The 18,957-nt window shown below is 44.0% G+C and overlaps 1 protein-coding gene across 2 annotated transcripts; it reads right to left on the minus strand.

Annotated features, from left to right (window-relative positions):
* Positions 1-14,475: 14,475 nt before the first annotated feature.
* Positions 14,476-16,931, minus strand: LOC136490187 (uncharacterized). Of its 2 annotated transcripts, XM_066486664.1 has the most exons (5): positions 16,466-16,931; positions 15,583-15,656; positions 15,437-15,495; positions 14,893-15,087; positions 14,476-14,705 (listed from the first exon to the last, which is right to left on the minus strand). In XM_066486664.1, the coding sequence occupies exons 1-2, from the start codon at positions 16,882-16,884 to the stop codon at positions 15,590-15,592; spliced, it is 486 nt and encodes a 161-aa protein (XP_066342761.1). In that variant the 5' UTR covers positions 16,885-16,931; the 3' UTR covers positions 14,476-14,705; positions 14,893-15,087; positions 15,437-15,495; positions 15,583-15,589. The 2 variants fall into 2 exon arrangements, with proteins under 2 accessions (XP_066342761.1, XP_066342760.1); XM_066486663.1 differs by having other exon boundaries at positions 15,437-15,656; positions 16,466-16,929.
* Positions 16,932-18,957: the final 2,026 nt, after the last annotated feature.

The following is an 18,957-nucleotide window of genomic DNA, read 5'->3' on the forward strand; positions in this document are numbered from 1 at the left end:
ACGTCAACACGAAGTTCACGAAAAACAGAGCCAAAACGCGAAAGTTATGAATTAAACGGGATTTCCTACCGTACTTTATTTAATTAAACCTAACCATGAAATTTAAAAGTTGCAAAATTGATTAACAGTGGTACTAACATGTAGCTTATGAAATTACGAAGCTAACGCAATTTGAACGGATCAATTCGGAGCTAAAACGAAGTTTTTATGAGCAAAACAAATCTAGTGGCATTTCTATAAATACTAAAAACTTATTTTAGACTAAAGCAGTGAACTTTACGCTTTCAAAACAAGAATGCGTATTCGGGGATTTACGCTATGGATTGTGGGTTCAAATAGATGAAAACCGAGGGGCTCTTTAGAGAAATAACCCGCGAAGGGGTATCAGCCACAGAGAGCCGTCGGATTTGAAATGAACGGCTCGGATTATATCAGAGGAGGGAGAGAGGAGATGATGGCCAGAACAGTAGATTCCGCGGTGGGGCGCCATTGCCGACGACGAGGAGCTCGCCGGTGCGTGGAAAACTCAGCCCACGGGCCACGGTGTGCCCAACCGAGGCCACGGGGATGATGCAGGGAAGATGGCGAGTCCACCCCGGGACAAAACACGGCCGGGGGATGGCTCGCGCGGCGCCCGCCATGACCGGCAGCGAGGAGGAGCTCGCCGGCGCACTTGTCTAAGGCCCTAGAGGCCACGATTCGACCAATTGAAGGCACCGAGAGATAGAGGGGAACAAGGCGAAGCTCACCATGACTTCAGTCAGGGCGGGGATGAACCGGAGATGATGAATGAAGAACAATGGTGGCTCGCAAGCTCGTAGTCTTCCCTGCTGCTGTGGTTGCGGCTTCCGCGCACGGCGAGCGTGAAGACGGGAGCGGGGGCAAGCAGCAGGGGGAAGCGGCTCGGGCCGGGCTTCCTTTTTGTAGAGGCAGGGGCACGGGGAGGCGCTCCCACGATGCGGACGTGGGAGCGGAGGCAGTTGCAGCCATGACTGGCTGGACCGGGTGCGGGGCAGAGGTGGGGGATGGCGCTGATTTGTGGCCCCGGGCTATCAGCGGCTGAGGGCGCGACGACAGTTGAGGCGGGCAGCGCGGCTGCGGCTCGGTGCTGGGCCAAGCGAGCAGCGGCGGTTGCTGCAGCAACGGTTTCTGCCCGCCTCGGGCGCGGGCGGAGGGAGGAAAGCAGCGCAGCTGGGCCGGCGCGGAGGAATGGGCCAGTAGGCCAGGCCAGCGGGAGTGGGAGCTGGGCTGCGCGGCTGCTCGGGCCAAAAACAGAGAAGGGGAAAGAAAGAAAAATATTAATAAAACTCCTTTTCTATTTCCTAAAACATATTTTCAAAACCAATTCCAATTCTCTTTGAAATTTTGATCAATACCAATCATTCACAAAATTATATGCAGTGACATGAATGCACATACATGTTGCTACTTTATGATAAATTTTAAATTCATGAGAAATTTATTTATTTATTTATTTCTACATTTCATGAGCACAAAATACAGAATTAAATCATTTTAAACCTATTTTCCAAAGGAGGCAAAATTTTAGGGTGTTACAATTCTACCCCCCTTAAGATGAATCTCATCCTCGAGATTCGGGTGACGTCGACTTGGAGATAGGTATACCCCGTCTTTAAACTCTTCTTGAACTCCTTCCGACACTTAGCTAAGGTCTCTTGATCCAAACTAACTTGAAAACTTCTCTGGTAGCTCTACCAAAATCTTGATGGTCTTGAATAAACCTTCGTTGAACCTTTAACCAAACCTCATTGAGACTCTGAGTTTCTCTCACATCTTTGGGTACCACCACGCTTTCGCTGCGCAAACAAGAACGTAGGACACTTCAGCTTCCAAATTCTTCAACTTGGCTACCCCTTAAGAAAAGATAGACTAGGGGACACCAAAATATAGCTTTCATCTACTTCTTGTAGATGAGCTAACTGGTATCAAGATGTTCTGACATCCCAACGATACTCTTGTATAAGGGCAAGAAACATGAAGTTCCTCGCGAGATGAAAAATAGCAGTGCAGTAAAACAGCTGTAACTCTTTTTCTGTTAATCTAATGAAGTTGTAGCTTATACCGTTAGAAAGCTTATAAAATTATCCACAACTTTCTTATAGAACACTTTTCCAATTTTCTACAGTTAACATGGTCGAAAACAATACACAACCGAAACTACTCCAGAATCCAAACAGCACAGATGCATTGCCTTGTGATTTTCGTATCTCCATAACCAAAATAGCTACAAAGGTGATTCTTTCGCTCAGAGAAAGACTTTGAAGTCTACTATTGTTCAAAATTTCTCATGATTTTTTTGCCATCCAAAATCAGAGATATAGCCGAAGAGTGCAGACTGCTCCGAAAAGACAGGATAGAAAAACAGAAGAAAACCAAAACCTGACTATTTATTTCATTAATCCTTATGCCTTAGGCCTATAACTAAATGAAATTGTGAGAACACCCAACAAGATCATTGCAATCATTACAAAGATTCAAAACAATCATAAGCATAATGATAAATCAACAAAGCAATAAAGGTGCACAACTCAATCATTAACTCAACTTGCGATACTATCATTCTCATTATAATAGGGATAACAATCCTAAAACTTATCTTCAGATTACGCAAGAAGGTGGTGAGGAATAGTTCTAAAGGCATGTCAAATCAAGGAGTGAAGATGAGAACAAAGACTTTAAAATAAGAACCAAGTAGAGATGTATAGCAAAGATAGAGATATAGTAGAGAAGAAAATATCAAGATTCATAGAGCAAGGATTTTATAGCAACATCTAAACCTTAAAACGACCAATTTCTACTAGGCTTGCGTCCTACAGTCAACATGGCTCTGATACCAATTTATCACACCTAATTTTAAGGATAAAATTGAATGCACTAACTCATATGTGCCTAGGGATCAATCACACACATAAGTTGACAAATTACATAAAGTATCATCATAGTGTCTCTTACATCAAGAATCATAATATAACTTAGTCTTATACATCACAGCGAAAAATAAAAGGTAACTCTCTCACGTGGAACACCATCACAGGGAAGGTCAACTGGTTGACCACAAGCCTAAAAATCCTCCAGGAATTTCTCATACCCGTTGTCATCTGTTACCCATCTGGGATTTTTATCCAAATAAAGAAAATAAACAAGCGTAAGTACATCCCGTACTTAACAAGTTAACATGTGGTTATGAAGCTCAAAAGATTGACACTGGTTTACTGCAGTTAGCATTTTTAGTACGACAAGCTTTTATTATCAGATATTATCAAATTAAGCTTAAGCTCCCATTTAATCCCATTAGAACATATATCAGGGTCAAGTGTACCATATATCATCATAGAACAACTTAAATGATCAATAACAAGTAGCCAATTATTCTGTGAGTTTTCCGGGCCGCTTGTAACCGTGAGCACGACTGTTATAACAGTTTGTTACCCTCTGCAGAGGTGGTGCACTTTCACCATGAGTCGTGATCCCCATATGCCCGGGTTAATTACTCCCATATCACTGCCAAGGTGAGCGGGCAGGGTACACTATGAAGCCATTTCATAGGTTTCTCTAACAAGTTAGGATCGCTAGGTTTCCTTGGCAGGCAGATGTAGGCACCCCCTTTCCTATAGCACATATCCATCGTGGCTATACTCATAGGAACAGAGGCAGCCCTATACCCAACGTGGCAAGCCCCATTTGCGCCAAAAAGGTAACCTCTAACTAGCTAGAAAAGATCCTATTACTGAGCTAAAGTCAGAGCCATATGACTCTTCCGGTTGCACTGTCAGATAAGTCCTAATGGAGGGCCGGGAGCAACATGGTCAAAAGTCATTTGCACCTTCGCCCTATGGAACAGTTGTTATAAATCATGTTATACTTTTAGTTCCATAGAATCATTCATCATCATATAGATCATGTTCATTTAGAGCACTAGCAATCTACCCATATGCAAATACCCCATAGGAGACAAGGAATTAGATAAACAATCACTAGGATGTCCTTACGGGTATCAAATTAGACACATGCAAATGAGTAAATGATTAAAGTGAAATAGGACATCAAGGTAGGCCCATGCTATACTTGCCTTGGTTCACACACTCTTGCTGGTCCTGGTCGTCGAAGAATTCTTGGTCTCCAACGTTCTCCTCACCGTCTGAACGCGATCAACATGGCGACATACAACATTCCAAAGGTATTCATGCAAAGCAAACAATCCTATAATTAGAACAGTACACCAACAGTATAGAAAACAAGATGAAATGTTTATAAAAGAATCTACGTCTCGCTACGATCACGTCAATGCGAAGTTGACGAAAAACGGAGCCAAAACACGAAAGTTATGAATTAAACGGGATTTCCTACAGTACTTTATTTAATTAAACCTAACCATAAAATTTAAAAGTTGCAAAATTGATTAACAGTGGTACTAACACGTAGCTTATGAAATTACGAAGCTAACGCAATTTGAACGGATCAATTCGGAGCTAAAACGAAGTTTTTATGAGCAAAACAAATCTAGTGGCATTTCTATAAATACTGAAAACGTATTTTAGACTAAAGCAGTGAACTTTACGCTTTCAAAACGAGAATGCGTATTCGGGGATTTACGCTATGGATTGCGGGTTCAAATAGATGAAAACCGAGGGGCTCTTTAGAGAAATAACCCGCGAAGGGGTATCAGCCACAGAGAGCTGTCGGATTTGAAATGAACGGCTCGGATTAGATCAGAGGAGGGAGAGAGGAGATGACGGCCAGAACAGTAGCTTCCACGGCGAGGCGCCATTGCCGACGACGAGGAGCTCGCCGGCGCGTGGGAAACTCAGCCCACGGGCCACGGTGTGCCCAACCGAGGCCATGGGGATGATGCGGGGAAGATGGCGAGTCCACCTCAGGACAAAACACGGTCGGGGGATGGCTCGCGCGGCGCCCGCCATGACCGGCAGCGAGGAGGAGCTCGCCGGCGCACTTGTCTAAGGCCCTAGAGGCCACGGTTCGACCAATTGAAGGCACCGAGAGATAGAGGGGAACAAAGCGAAGCTCACCATGACTTCAATCAGGGCGGGGATGAACCAGAGATGATGAATGAAGAACAATGGTGGCTCGCGAGCTCGCGGTCTTCCCTGCTGCTGTGGTTGCGGCTTCCGCGCATGGCGAGCGCGAAGACGGGAGCGGGGGCAAGCAGCAGGGGGAAGCGGCTCGGGCCGGGCTTCCTTTTTGTAGAGGCAGGGGCACGGGGAGGCGCTCCCACGATGCGGACGTGGGCGCGGAGGCGGTTGCGGCCATGACTGGCTGGACCGGGCGCGGGGCAGAGGTGGGGGATGGCGCTGACTTGTGGCCTCGGGCTGTGAGCGGCTGAGGGCGTGACGGCAGTTGAGGCGGGCAGCGCGGCTGCGGCTCGGTGCTGGGCCAAGGGAGCGGCGGCGGTTGCTGCAGCGACGGTTTCCGTGCGGCTCGGGCGCAGGCGGAGGGAGGAAAGCAGCGCAGCTGGGCCGGCGCGGAGGAATGGGCCAGCAGGCCAGGCCAGCGGGAGTGGGAGCTGGGCTACGCGGCTGCTCGGGCCGAAAACAGAGAAGGGGAAAGAAAAAAATATTAATAAAACTCCTTTTCTATTTCCTAAAACATATTTTTAAAACTAATTCCAATTCAAATTCCAATTCTCTTTGAAATTTTGATCAATACCAATCATTCACAAAATTATATGCAGCGGCATGAATGCACATACATGTTGCTACTTTATGATAAATTTTAAATTCATGAGAAATTTATTTATTTATTTATTTCTACGTTTCATGAGCACAAAATACAGAATTAAATCATTTTAAACCTATTTTCCAAAGGAGGCAAAATTTTAGGGTGTTACATTTTCCAAGCCGCTCGTGACCGTAAATACGGCTGTTATAACAGTTTTACACTCTATAGAGGTTGTACACTTTCACCATGAGGCTTGATTCACCCTTTCGTCCGAGGTGATCAGCCTCTTAACGCACTACCAAGGAAGGTCGGCAGGGTTCACTATGAAGTCTTACAAAGGTTCGTCTAACAAGGGTAGCCCGCTAAGGTTTCCTCATTAATAAGCATGAGCCCACACTCTATCTTATATATGCACTTTAGTGTGTAGGGGCGGAGCTAGAGTATATGTGAGGGTAGTGCATATGTCTTGTGAGTGTATAGCTTTCTACTGTTACTATGTGAATATGGTGAAAATCTGATTATAATCGATGTTTTTTCATTTTTTGTGGGTGTTCCCGCAACCCTTACTGGTACATAGATTTGCCTCTATTTACATGTTGATCTTGCCACGGTGCGGGTCAGAGTCAGAGCAGCCTTCTGGAGGCGCTTATGGAGAAAAGCTGCACTAAATCAAGCAACAGATGCTTGGATGTGGAGTCAGGCGCCTGGACCCTATGACAATATAAAGACCTAGTTAAAATGCATTCGTCGCGTGTTGTGGTTCACGTTTACTAAAGTAGGCTGTTGTGTTTTTAAATTATCGAAGTAGCTGTTAGTTAGATGTTGTTATCTCCGTAAAAAAAAAGTAATTTTCATTTCTTGAGGAGTCAAACAATTTGAATTTTAAATAAAGTTATATAAAAAAGTATTAATATTCATAATACAAAATAAGTACCATTTTAATTATGGAATATATTTTCATTGTAAATTTTATTAGAGATATAGATGTTAGTAATATTTATTATAAATTTAGTCAAACTTTAAATAGTTTGATTGGCTAGCACACCCGGTTTTAAAAACAAAATCAGATTCATCATATGTGTGCCTAGAAAGTCCACACATACAACAGCAGAATAGAGGATATCAGAAACAATGTTATATAGTGGAAACATACTTATAATTAGCACTTACGTCAGAGTATAGCGGAACGGTTACTAATCTTTTCTTCAGGCTCCAACTTCACAAGGGATGGGTGACTAGGGTAACATACGTCTTCAGAAACTTAACCAAGCTTCACCTTCTATTACCAATTCCGTATTTTTTCAAAGTAATTGAAAAGTAAAGCAAGCGTAAGTAAACCACCGCTTAACAAGCATAATATGAGGGGATGTAGGCTCAAAAGGTTAGACACGGCTGGACTGTGATAGGCAATTTTAATAGATCAAGTTTTATCATTAGAACCTGAGTTGCTAAATTATGCTTAGCTCCAATTTTCACATGATCATAAGCAATGGCAATATGACAATAATGATTAAACATGAGCATCGACATCATAGTACAATAACAACCCATAATTCAGTGAGTTTTTCAAGCCGCTCGTGACCGTGAGCACGGCTGTTATAACAGTTTTACACTCTGTAGAGGTTGTACACTTTCACCATGAGGCGTGATTTACCCTTTTGTCCGAGGTGATCAGCCTCTTGACGCACTACCAAGGAAGATCGGTAGGGTTCACTATGAAGTCTTCTAAAGGTTTGTCTAACAAGGGTAGCCCGCTAAGGTTTCTCCATCAATAAGCATGAGCCCCCTGCAAGGGTGACTAACAAAAGACAAATAAACCAAAGTGCACCCTCTTGGCAGACCGAGATCATACAAATCGGAGCCCCTCTTGCGCCTGAAAGCATCTAGGTCCCTAGTTGGGTTTCGATGATTAATGACAATACGTGATAACTGTGACTAACGTGTGTTTTGCAGAGACAATTAAGTTAGGTCACAGTAATGGAGATTCATTGGGCAATCATGGTGGTCATGCCCCTACGATGGAAATCGTTTTGATTTTCAAAGGATGGACGACAAGGTTAAGGATGGACTAGTTCTAACTGTCGTTTGGTGTTGAAGAGACACTTAGAGTAGTTTAGGACTTTGTTTTTCCTTTGGCCATACTATTAAGGGGGGTTTGGACGAGTAGCTTGACCTAGGTGAGTCTAGTCAGTTAGGTATGGTGTACACTTGCTAAATCTTGTACTAGGTAGCTCCAAAATAGCCCTTAGATCCATTGGAGCAAACTTCATTCACATATAATCGAGAGTTGGAAGTGAATGGAGGGTCAAATACTGACCGGACGCTGGCTTCGGTGTGACCGAACTCTGGCGCAGAGTCCGATCAGTTCATTTGATCAAGGTGAAGTCGTCTAGAAGTGACCGGACGCTGAGAGGTGAAGTAACCGGACGTTGAGTTCCAGCGTCTGGTCGACTACAATAAGGTTCCAAAGAGGGAAAATCACGACCGGACGCGTCCGGTCTTTGCTAACCGGACGCTGTCCAGCGTCCAGTCACCACTTAAACACTGGAGTTCGGGGTGAACTGACCGAAGCGTCCGGTCAGCATGACCAGAGCGTCCGGTCACCCCGCAGAGGCACATAACAGTTCGTTTTTCAGCCGGTATTATAAATACTTCCTCTATTCGTGTGTGGGGGTATGTGGGGGTACTTTTGCTCATTCCAAGAGCTAAAAAACACCTTTGTGAGTGCTAAGAAGAGCAAGGTCCTAGTGAGGTGATTGGGATTTGAGAATCCCAAAGAAAGCCCTCATTAGTGAGATCAAGAGTAGCAAAGTGTGCATCCAACTTTCTCATTAGGCTTGTCGTGGTCAAGTGAGAATTCATGCTTGTTACTCTTGGTGATCGCCATCACCTAGATAGTTTGGTGGAGATTGGGAGCTTGGTGATCATCCGGTGGAGCTTGTGGATGACCCAACTCAAGTTGTGAGCGGTTGTGGGTGATTCACCGTGACGGAGTGTCGAAGAATCATCCCGTAGAGAGCACTTGATCCTTGCACGGATCAAGAGGGAGCTACACCCTTGCGCGAGTGCTCCAACGAGGACTAGTGGGGAGTGGCCGTGTTCCTCCTTCCCTTTTTACTTTGAGCATTTACTTTGAGCAATTCAATTCTTGACATTTACATTCATAGAATTATCATGCTAGAGTAGGATTGGAACATAGATTACTAAACTTTTGTGCGTTAGATCAATAGAAACACTTTCTAGGCATAAGGGGTTAATTGGGCTAACCGTAGGGTTTAATTATTGCAAAGAAATTTAGAATTTGCCCAATTCACCCCCCCCCTCTTGGGCATCTTGATCCTTTTAGCGCCTTTTGGTAAGCTACTACTAGCTAGAAAAGCTCCTCATACTGAATTAAAGCCAGAGCCATATAGCACTCATAGTTGTATTGTAAGTCCCGGATTTTGCTGTCATATAAGTCCTTATGATTCCATGTTGCTAAAAAGCACATTTTGAACATCATTGCATATACCATTAGCCAATATTATGGAACTTTCATCATTAAGTAGAGCAACTAGCAAAACTACCACATGCATAAACTCCGTAGGTATCAAGGATCAAGATAACAATGTGCTAGCATAAAATACTTAAGGGTTGATCAAGTTAGACATGCATGGATGTATGGCATTAATGGTGAATAGGTATCAAGGAAGCCTCACATTATTTTTGCCTTTTACACTTGCTCAAACTCCCTCATACTTTGCTTCTGGTCACCACCTTCCGATCTTCAACGCTCACAAACGGTTCTCGTACTCGTAGCAAGCACTACGCATAGGCACACATACAAGCAACAAATAAAAGCAACCACACAAGTTAAAACAGCGTACTAAAAGAGAACTAGTGCTATGAGATCACAAGAAACGACGAAAACAAAACTATCATTAAAAAAACGATTACCGAGAGTTTTATATATTATACAAGAATAGAAAAGCCTAGGTGCTTTATTTGTTTTAATTAAACTAGATCACGTGAAATACATTAATTCAGATTAGTCACCGTACAGTTTAATTAGAAACCGAGCTAAATCTAGTCATGCTTTATTTCTATAAATATGTCTTATATTTATTTAAGTCATTCAAACTATAGCTTGCAAAAGAAATTAAAATGTGAGAGCATTTACTATAACTGCATATGACATGGGTTCAGCTAAACAAATTATAATTTAAAACACATGGATGGTAGCAATTAAATCATATTAATATTTACATATAAAACACGATATAGAATCTATATTGCTTTTAATTTGAAACTCGATTGTACAAAGCATTTATCAAATTAATGTTTAACCAAATATAAAATCATAAATATGTGGGCTGAAGAACGTTAGTGCTACTGCTGCTGCATAGAGCGCGTGGTTACAAAACTAATGCAACACGAACGGAGCAAAACGGAATTAGAATCATTAAACTGTGGAGATAACGAACCAGTGGCACTTCTGTAAATTCGTCATCTTCCTTCTTGGAACAGATATGCAGAACGTACGTGGCCTCCATGGCCATGGTCGATTGGAGCTCTGCAGAGACCCTTGGCCGTGCGGAGAAGGACTGCCAGCTGGGGTGCCACGGTCGCGGATCCTTGGCCACTTGGCCGGCCGGCGGCTTGGTCCGCGCGGGGCGGGGCTGGCCCCGCGCACGGGAGGCCGTGCAAGCAGGCGCGGCGCCGGCCTGGAGCAAAGCTACCGCACAGGGCAGCGGCGGCTTGTGTTGGAACCGCCCAGGATCAGCAGCTCGCACAAGCACACAAACTCACGCGAGAGAGAAGAAGCACACAGAGAAGCTAGCTAGTTCGAAGTGGACACACGCGCGAACACAGACTCTTGCGGCGACGAACGCCCTTTTCTTGTTCTCTGTATTAAACTGACACTTCTGAAAAGGCTTACATGATGCTTATAAAGACTCAATCACGTACCGTCGAGCAACAGCCTCAAACCGGGTCTCACGCGCACGCACGCATGATCTCCACACGGCCCGGGCTTCCACTCGTGCATGAGCCACTCACTCATGCGCATGAACCGGACGTCCTCCGAGCTGACCGGGAGCTACGCTCCAACGTGCTCCTCTACTTATGCATGCAGCTAACAAACCTGAAGACTCACTCCACTAACACATGCAACGTGCTAACTAACTAGCTAGATGATTAACTGACCCACACCAACAACTAGCTCATGCCTCCACGAGAACACATCTCGCCTTTCAGCAAACTGCATGCTAACTAATGCAAATACTCAAATATGAACAAGTCATGATTATTCCTAACATTGCCTCCCCTAATCTTGACTTGCGCACTCAACGCTTCATCACAGAAGGGTTGCTCCGTTATCGGCCTTCGCAAGCAGCGCCTCTTCCTGCTTCTTCTTTGGACATTCATGGGAGAAATGTCCTCGCTCGCCGCAGTTGTAGCACTTGCCTTTCTTGTTCTTTGACTTGCCCTCGCCGTACTCAGAGTAGGTGCTGTTGCTCCCGTCATCATCGTTGTCGCCGCCGCGGCCACCACCACGGCCGTTCTGCGCATCGCCCGCACGTGCGCCGTCCTTGTTGCGTCGCTGACGACGACGTGCCTCCCACTGCTCCTCCGTGAGAAGCAGTTGCCCGGTGCGCTCGCCTCCAAGCTCGACGCCGCCGCAACGCTCCTCCGCCACGCGCAGCCTGCCAACGAGTTCCTCCAGCGACATCTTCTTGAAGTCGGCGAACATCTCGATGGAGCATGCAATTTGGTTGAACCTCGATGGCACAACCCGCAGCATCTTCTTGACGACGCGCTCGTCCTCCATGTCCTCGCCCAACTCGCGCAGCTCCGCGGCAATGGAGCCGATCCTCACGGCGAAGTCGTCGATCGCCTCGCCGTCCTTGAACGCCGCGTTCTCGAACTGCTTGAGGAGGTGCTGCGCCTTGGCTTCCTGCACACGCGTGTCTCCCACGCGCAGCGACTTGATCGCCTCCCAAGCCTCCTTGACCGTCTTCTTCGCGACGAGCCCAGACTTCATCTCCGGTGGCACACCGCGGAGAATGACAGCCAGTGCCCGTCGATCCTTGCCGCGCTCGGCGTTGCCGCCCTCCACGGCATCCCAGAGCTCCATGCCCTCCAGGTTGCACTGCACTTCAAGTGCCCACTCGCGGTAGTTCGTCTTCGTCAGCTTCGGGATCTCGACGCCACCAAAACCGCGCTCCACCACGACCGTACGCGGAGAGCTGGTGCCTTCCTTCACATCACCACCGGCCATCGTCGTTGCCGTCGGACCTCTGCGTGGGATCACGCGCTTCTTCTTCGGCGGCTCTCGTGGTGGACTGAAGGAACCACCGTAGTACATACACCGGCTCCGATACCAAATGTTGGAACCGCCCAGGATCAGCAGCTCGCACAAGCACACAAACTCACGCGAGAGAGAAGAAGCACACAGAGAAGCTAGCTAGTTCGAAGTGGACACACGCGCGAACACAGACTCTTGCGGCGACGAACGCCCTTTTCTTGTTCTCTGTATTAAACTGACACTTCTGAAAAGGCTTACATGATGCTTATAAAGACTCAATCACGTACCGTCGAGCAACAGCCTCAAACCGGGTCTCACGCGCACGCACGCATGATCTCCACACGGCCCGGGCTTCCACTCGTGCATGAGCCACTCACTCATGCGCATGAACCGGACGTCCTCCGAGCTGACCGGGAGCTACGCTCCAACGTGCTCCTCTACTTATGCATGCAGCTAACAAACCTGAAGACTCACTCCACTAACACATGCAACGTGCTAACTAACTAGCTAGATGATTAACTGACCCACACCAACAACTAGCTCATGCCTCCACGAGAACACATCTCACCTTTCAGCAAACTGCATGCTAACTAATGCAAATACTCAAATATGAACAAGTCATGATTATTCCTAACAGCTTGCTCCTCTACGCGCGAACGGAGGGATCGAGAGGCGGGGTCGGAGCGCGCGGCCCGTGGTGGCGCGGAGTGCTGCAGCAGGGAGGTGCCGGGGCCACCGAAAACGAAGAAGAGGCGAACGTCCATGGAGGTGGTCACCGGAAAACGGTCAACAAAGGAAAACGGTCATACGGTGATGGATTGATACAAACGAGGACACTACTGCATAGAGAACAACGAGTCAGAACCTCATGGTGGTGGTGGTTTTCGCCGGAGTGACTCGAGGTGGCCGGAAAAGCTCGCCGGAGAGATGGCCAGCATATATATAGGTGTAGGGTTTGGAGTAAAAAAAACGAGATATTCTATTATTTTCGGAATTAAATAATTTTGTGAATAAAATAATTGCAGAAAAGTTTAGAATTGGTATTTAGTCCGCGGAAAATAGTCCGAAAGCTTCAAAAATTCGGGGAGAATTTGCAAAGACAATTTAGAACATAAGGAACCTGAATAAAGTATTTAGAGCTCATGAAAAGATATCATGGAGCATCTAAAAATTAGATTATGCTCCTACAAAAGTGGGAACAAATTCCAGAAAAATCCACGGAAAGTTTGTAGAGATAAGTTGATGTATGATGAACTCAAAGGAGTGATTTGGAGCAGAAGAAGAGCACCTTGGGATACTCCAAAGCAAAGATTAAGATCAAGAAGATTACAGAAAAGACGGAGACAAGCCGAAGAAAGATAAACGACTTACTAAACGTGTTTTAAAAACTTTACTCGCTCAGAACACAGTCAAACATCACATCATCCAAACGCCCGTCAAATTAATTCAGAAAAATTGGAAAACTCACACTTTTCGGTAACTAAGTTTGTGCAAACTTAAACTAATCTTGGAAATTTTATCCAAATAATAAAATCATTTAATTTATTTAGTGTTTTCTATTCACAACCCAAAATCGAAATTTTTGGAGTGTGACATTGGCACAACTCCCGTAGTTACATTCTTTTATGGACAGAAGGAGTACCATTACATAGGCGCTTCATGATATGTCATTCGCTTCTCTCTCTAAGAGCGTTTGCATTCTACACATACCCTTAGTGCATTGCATTGGTAAGCGGTCTCCTCTCAGCGCTGTAGTTTCCTCGGTCCTACTATTGTGCTAGCATATGCAAGGGTAAACGAAAGACTACCCACTTGCTCTTGTGATCCTAGACCAAAGAGAGACAAATATGATTTCTAGAAAGTGCCCTCCTTCCTTCCTTTATAGCAACGGAGCGAATGGCCACGTATAGTGCAGGGCGCTTTATGCGTAGTTGCTGATCCGTTTTGCCATGCTGCAAGTGATCCAATGAGGGCGCTTGGTAAGCAGAGTCGCCGCTCAACCACGTAACGGATGCTTCAACTATGAGTGCTGCACGCAAGTAGGCGCTTAGGCCAACAACCTTGAAAAAATCGTATGCAAGCGTTGGGAAGCCAGGCTCTTAAATGGGGCCGGGGGTTTCAGTTGTTAAGCGTCTATCAGACAAGAGTTTTGCATGGTAGGTTAAGCTCTAGCTAGTATTAATTCTCCCTTTTCTAAGACTTCATCGCCATACACGTGTCATGTTAAGTCACCTTCTGCAGTTGTTGTAACGGTTGTTATGCATATAAGAACACAAGTATTCAACGTAGCATATCTAGTAGGCTGTTAATTTGTTACTGCGTGCCGTGGAGCCATGCGCTCCTCCCCCGAGTCTCGGGCCAGCACTACTAGATTCTCCACCTCCACTTTTTGTCCAAGTACCGTTGCAGGCAGTGGCGACAAGAAAGAGGACGTTGAGGAGCTTTATACCCACCTCCATCGTACAATTTAATAAAAAATGCAAGACCATCCGTCACAGAAAATAAGCACACTCTGCCATATAGCACAAAGAATTTGTTTCTTTACAATGAGGACCATCCACATAATTCATTCATGACAGTTTCTGTTCAGAGAACAAGTTCCTATGGGAGTCAAATATAAAACATAAAGTGATCCCTCTTAGAATGCGAGCAGCCCTCCTTTCTCCTTCCTTCAGTTTATTCTAGCATTCCACTAATGTGACCATCCATTTATCTTCTTGACCTACAAATAAATGTTGGATTATTTTAATATGACACTTAAGAAGTAAAATCAGAATAGGTTACAAAAAAGACCATACAAAATTTGAACGCTATGAAATTTAAGATAAAAGCTGAAATCTAGAGACTGCAACAGCACAAATATAGAATCAATTCTATGGTGCCCATATAAAAATTCAAATAGGTCCTACCTCATCATATTAGTCCAAAGTGATGTGACTAGACAAAGCCAGGTGCCAGGTAACTGATAAGATGCAATCTGATTAAGAAAGAAATCAACAAAATTTTCCACACTGTCCATCCTCCCAACTGCACTGTCCCTGATTTGAAAATGTTAAAAAAAACTTGACCTTTTTATGCTATAAATTTTTATTTGATCTGTCACCCTGCATGAAAATAGAGTACATTCTTGTAAGTATTAGAGTTTTAGAATATGTCACTGTTAGAACATCTCCATATTTGAATAGTAACATTACTACAATACTTAAAGAAGCAAAATTGGTTAGCAGACAGAGACAAAAATTGTTTTATTGAACAAACATCCATATGAAGTCACGTTCATACTACAGGAAGAAAATACTTTAGCAAATACATGTGATCTGCACATAACACAACATAAAGGTCTTGTGTCACTTAACTTATTTAAAAAATAGAAACCACTGAGACTGAGATTACTGGATAGTCTCATTTCCAGAAAATATCCTAATTGTGTACATGAAAATTAAACTTCAGTACCTTGAGGAAATTCCCATGAGCATGACAGTGCACAAATGGATAAATGGTAAACCACATATCTGCAAGCCATTTAGGAGTACTCAGTTATGGCCAGATTGTTTATACAAGAGAATCATATTTCAGTCCTGTAGAAATATGTGGGATACCGCATCTTCAGTCAGCATACACATCTTCATAGTCAGGTCCACTATATTCCTTGAGAATACACAGAGAAACAAACCTGCAAAGAGTAAATTGTCAATACAAAATTTAACTTACCATCTTGTACTTCAGCGAAAAGTTCATGTGAAAAACGAAAAGAGTTGAATCCTCAATTTGATCCTTAGTCTAGTCATTGATTGTTCCTTTTGCATAACAAGCTACTGATACTGCTCAAGTAACTGACACTACATAACAAGCTTCATCTACTGATACTGCTCGAGGTAAGTAACTGATACTTCATAACAAGGTTCATATGTGCTTCTGCCTAGAAAGGATAATGCTCGAGGTAAATAACTGATATAGCTCATGCAAAGAAGCAACAATATAATACGGAAGTTATATTCCTGTGAAAATACAGTAAGAAAATTATACCGGTCTAACTATGTTAGGAAACTAATAGGTCTTCATCAGGTTTTCTTATGTAAGAACATTGTCAACAATGGGTGCTGCAAGAAAACACTTTTCAGTTTTATCATAATCAGAAGTTGTTGGTCTCTACTTTAATTAAACTGGACACTACAAATTGTACCAAAGTGAAAACATTACTGTCAAATTTCGTTCTTTTATGCAGATCCATTCTAATGCCTAGTCCATTACATGGTTGGAACAAATCAACTGCATCACTTGTACTGAAATTATTGTTAGATAAATATAGAATAACAAGGGGAAAGGAGTGTGAGTACGTCCAGATATTTCCCAACGTGGCTAATCAGATCTCAAATGAAAAATAAAATGTTTTAACTTCCCTGAGGAAAATAAAGCTGGTGCACCAAAATACACAGATCGATTCTAATATTCTTGGGAAGAGAGGAGAGATGGGGATCATACCTCAGTAGGAATCGTGGTGCCAGGAGAGGGCATTGTTTGGAGGGGAATATTCGTGGTAACGATGAGAAGGCAGCCCAGCATCCATCTTCAGATCTGGCAACCACCATCCCTTTCCTCGCCACAACTTGATCTGAAGAAGGTGGAAGGAAGAGGAGGGGTCTCTTCGAACCTGGTTCCCATGGGAGGAAGATGACAGTGTAGACTTGATGGACAGGCCAGACTGCAGTCGCGAGATCCAGCAGGGCAACGAGACAGTTGACGAGCTGCAGCCTGCAGGCATAGGGGAGCGCCAATGAGGATTTGAGTCCTGCAGTCCACAGCCGTGGCACGCCGATGAGGATTTCAGTCCCGTAGGCCGCAGCGGCGGCGCGCCGAAGGGAAGTTGGGGGAGGGGGCGAACCATATGTGCGGTTGTCCATAGAAGAGGAGGCGCGGGTTCACTCGGGATTCTTTTTTTAATCTTATATACGCGGAGGTGGGAGGGAGGGCAACGCATATAGTTTTTGTTCCAAGCCATGCGATGCTAAACAGGGGATCGTAACAAGAACCTACGAGACCCAGTAAAAAAAAAAAACTACGAAAGGTTGAGTTAGGCACGCCAAAAAAAAACCGCCAACGAATCGTAACAGCTACGAGACCCGGTCAAGAAAAACCTAGGAGAGGTTTGCCTTCTGAGTTCCGCACGCCGCGGCCGCTCCTCTCCATCGATCGGACGTTCGGTGATTTTGGTGGTTCAATTGTTTCTCGCCGAGTCGCTCCACCATAGTCTACACAAGCGACGAGTCCACATCAGGCATTCCAGGTACCGTTCGTTTGTCCAATTGCTCCTATTTCCCTTTGTTGATCTATGAAAAATAATCAACGTTTAATTTACCTCCAATTTTTTTCTCTCCTGTGGCGCTGCTTGCTGCCTTTGTATATAGGTAGTTCCCTAGCTTCCTGCCTGCCTTGGCTTTCTCTCCTCGGCTATTGGGCATTGGCCATCGCCAATCGTTGTCGGCGTGCTGTGTACTTTGCTGCGTTCGGGCCTCCTGCGCTGCGCGCCCTGCTGCTTGCCTGCTCGTGCCAACTTCCAAGAACCAGGGACGTGCTGCTTGCCTGATTGGCTGATTGCCTTTCTCTGTCCAATTCCATCAGGCATCATCCGATCCAGATAATTTATTTTATTCTATATTTATATTTTTTTTTGTTTGTATATTTCATGCTTTAGAGGACAATGCTCTGGATTTTGGTTCCTTCAGTTTTAATAAAATAGCTGGGGAGCAATGCTCCACAGTTTTCAGTTCAAAAAGAATTTAACTCCAATCATGTATTTATTTACCTCCAATTTGTATTCTTCAGAGGACAAGATTTGACAATCCCATAAGACATACGGTTCAAAGTGCATACGTGCAGTTAGGGCATTCTGATCTAAGAGTTGAGACTATTTAGTGGATAAGCATTATCTCAAGTTGTCAACTAGGTAATATATATATATATATATATATATATATATATATATATATATATATATATATATATATATATATATATATATAAGAGAGAGAGAGAGAGAGAGAGAGAGAGAGAACTACTATCCTGTATCTGGCTACAGAATAACTTATTCTGTAGCCACTTTGAGTTATGATAATTACTATGTTAATTTACGAGATTATAGTAACTCCTTACTAAGTGGTTTAATATAACGTTATGGTAAATATCCCCATGTGTTATAGTAACCCAACTATCATAAATATGTATTGACATTATAGTAAATTAGTATATAAAATTATAGTAAATGGAAGTGGCTACAGAATAACTTATTTTGTAGCCGGCTACTGAATAGCCTCTCCCTATATATATATATATATATATATATATATATATATATATATATATATATATATATATATATATATATATATATATATATATATGCATGCATGCTAGCTGATACGTCTGTATATATGCACTTTTATTTTTAACACATTTGATAGAATTCTAATTTGTTTTTGTTTGTTGTGATCATCATCATGCAGAATAATGTCACGTGATGATAGGAGTTGGATGCGCTTGTCTCGTTCTTCACCTGAGTGGATGGAGAAACTCCAACAATTTATGGACATCATATTTGGCGGCACATCGAGAGGTGGAACTGCCGCGTATCCCTATCCTAGATATGTATGCATGGCATACAGATCACGGTCTGTGGTTCAGATTCATTTGCTTGCTAGAGGGTTTGCTGAAAGCTTTATCAGGGAAGGGGAAGGGTCAGATGTGGGATTACACAACGAGGACATACAACCGGCTGATGTAGAAGTACACAATGATGCACCACCACCGGTTGATGCAGAAGTCGACAACGAAACATCACCACATGAAGTTGGAGTAGACAATGAAGAAGGCGCACCGAGTGATGACCGTGGTGCCACTAATTTGGTTAGATCCCTAATCAGAGGCGCTATACATGGAGAGATCAGAGATACTGATGACAATGAACAGCCGAATGAACA

This window comes from Miscanthus floridulus, chromosome 10 (genome assembly GCF_019320115.1).
Source record: "Miscanthus floridulus cultivar M001 chromosome 10, ASM1932011v1, whole genome shotgun sequence".
NCBI classification, from domain to species: Eukaryota; Viridiplantae; Streptophyta; class Magnoliopsida; order Poales; family Poaceae; genus Miscanthus; species Miscanthus floridulus.

Coding starts and splice junctions, on each gene's coding strand:
- LOC136490187 (XM_066486664.1), bottom strand. CDS start 16,884: ATGGACAACCGCACATATGGTTCGCCCCCTCCCCCAACTTCCCTTCGG. Junction 15,657..16,465: donor GCACCACGATTCCTACTGAG/GTATGATCCCCA, acceptor TACTCTTTGCAG/GTTTGTTTCTCTGTGTATTC.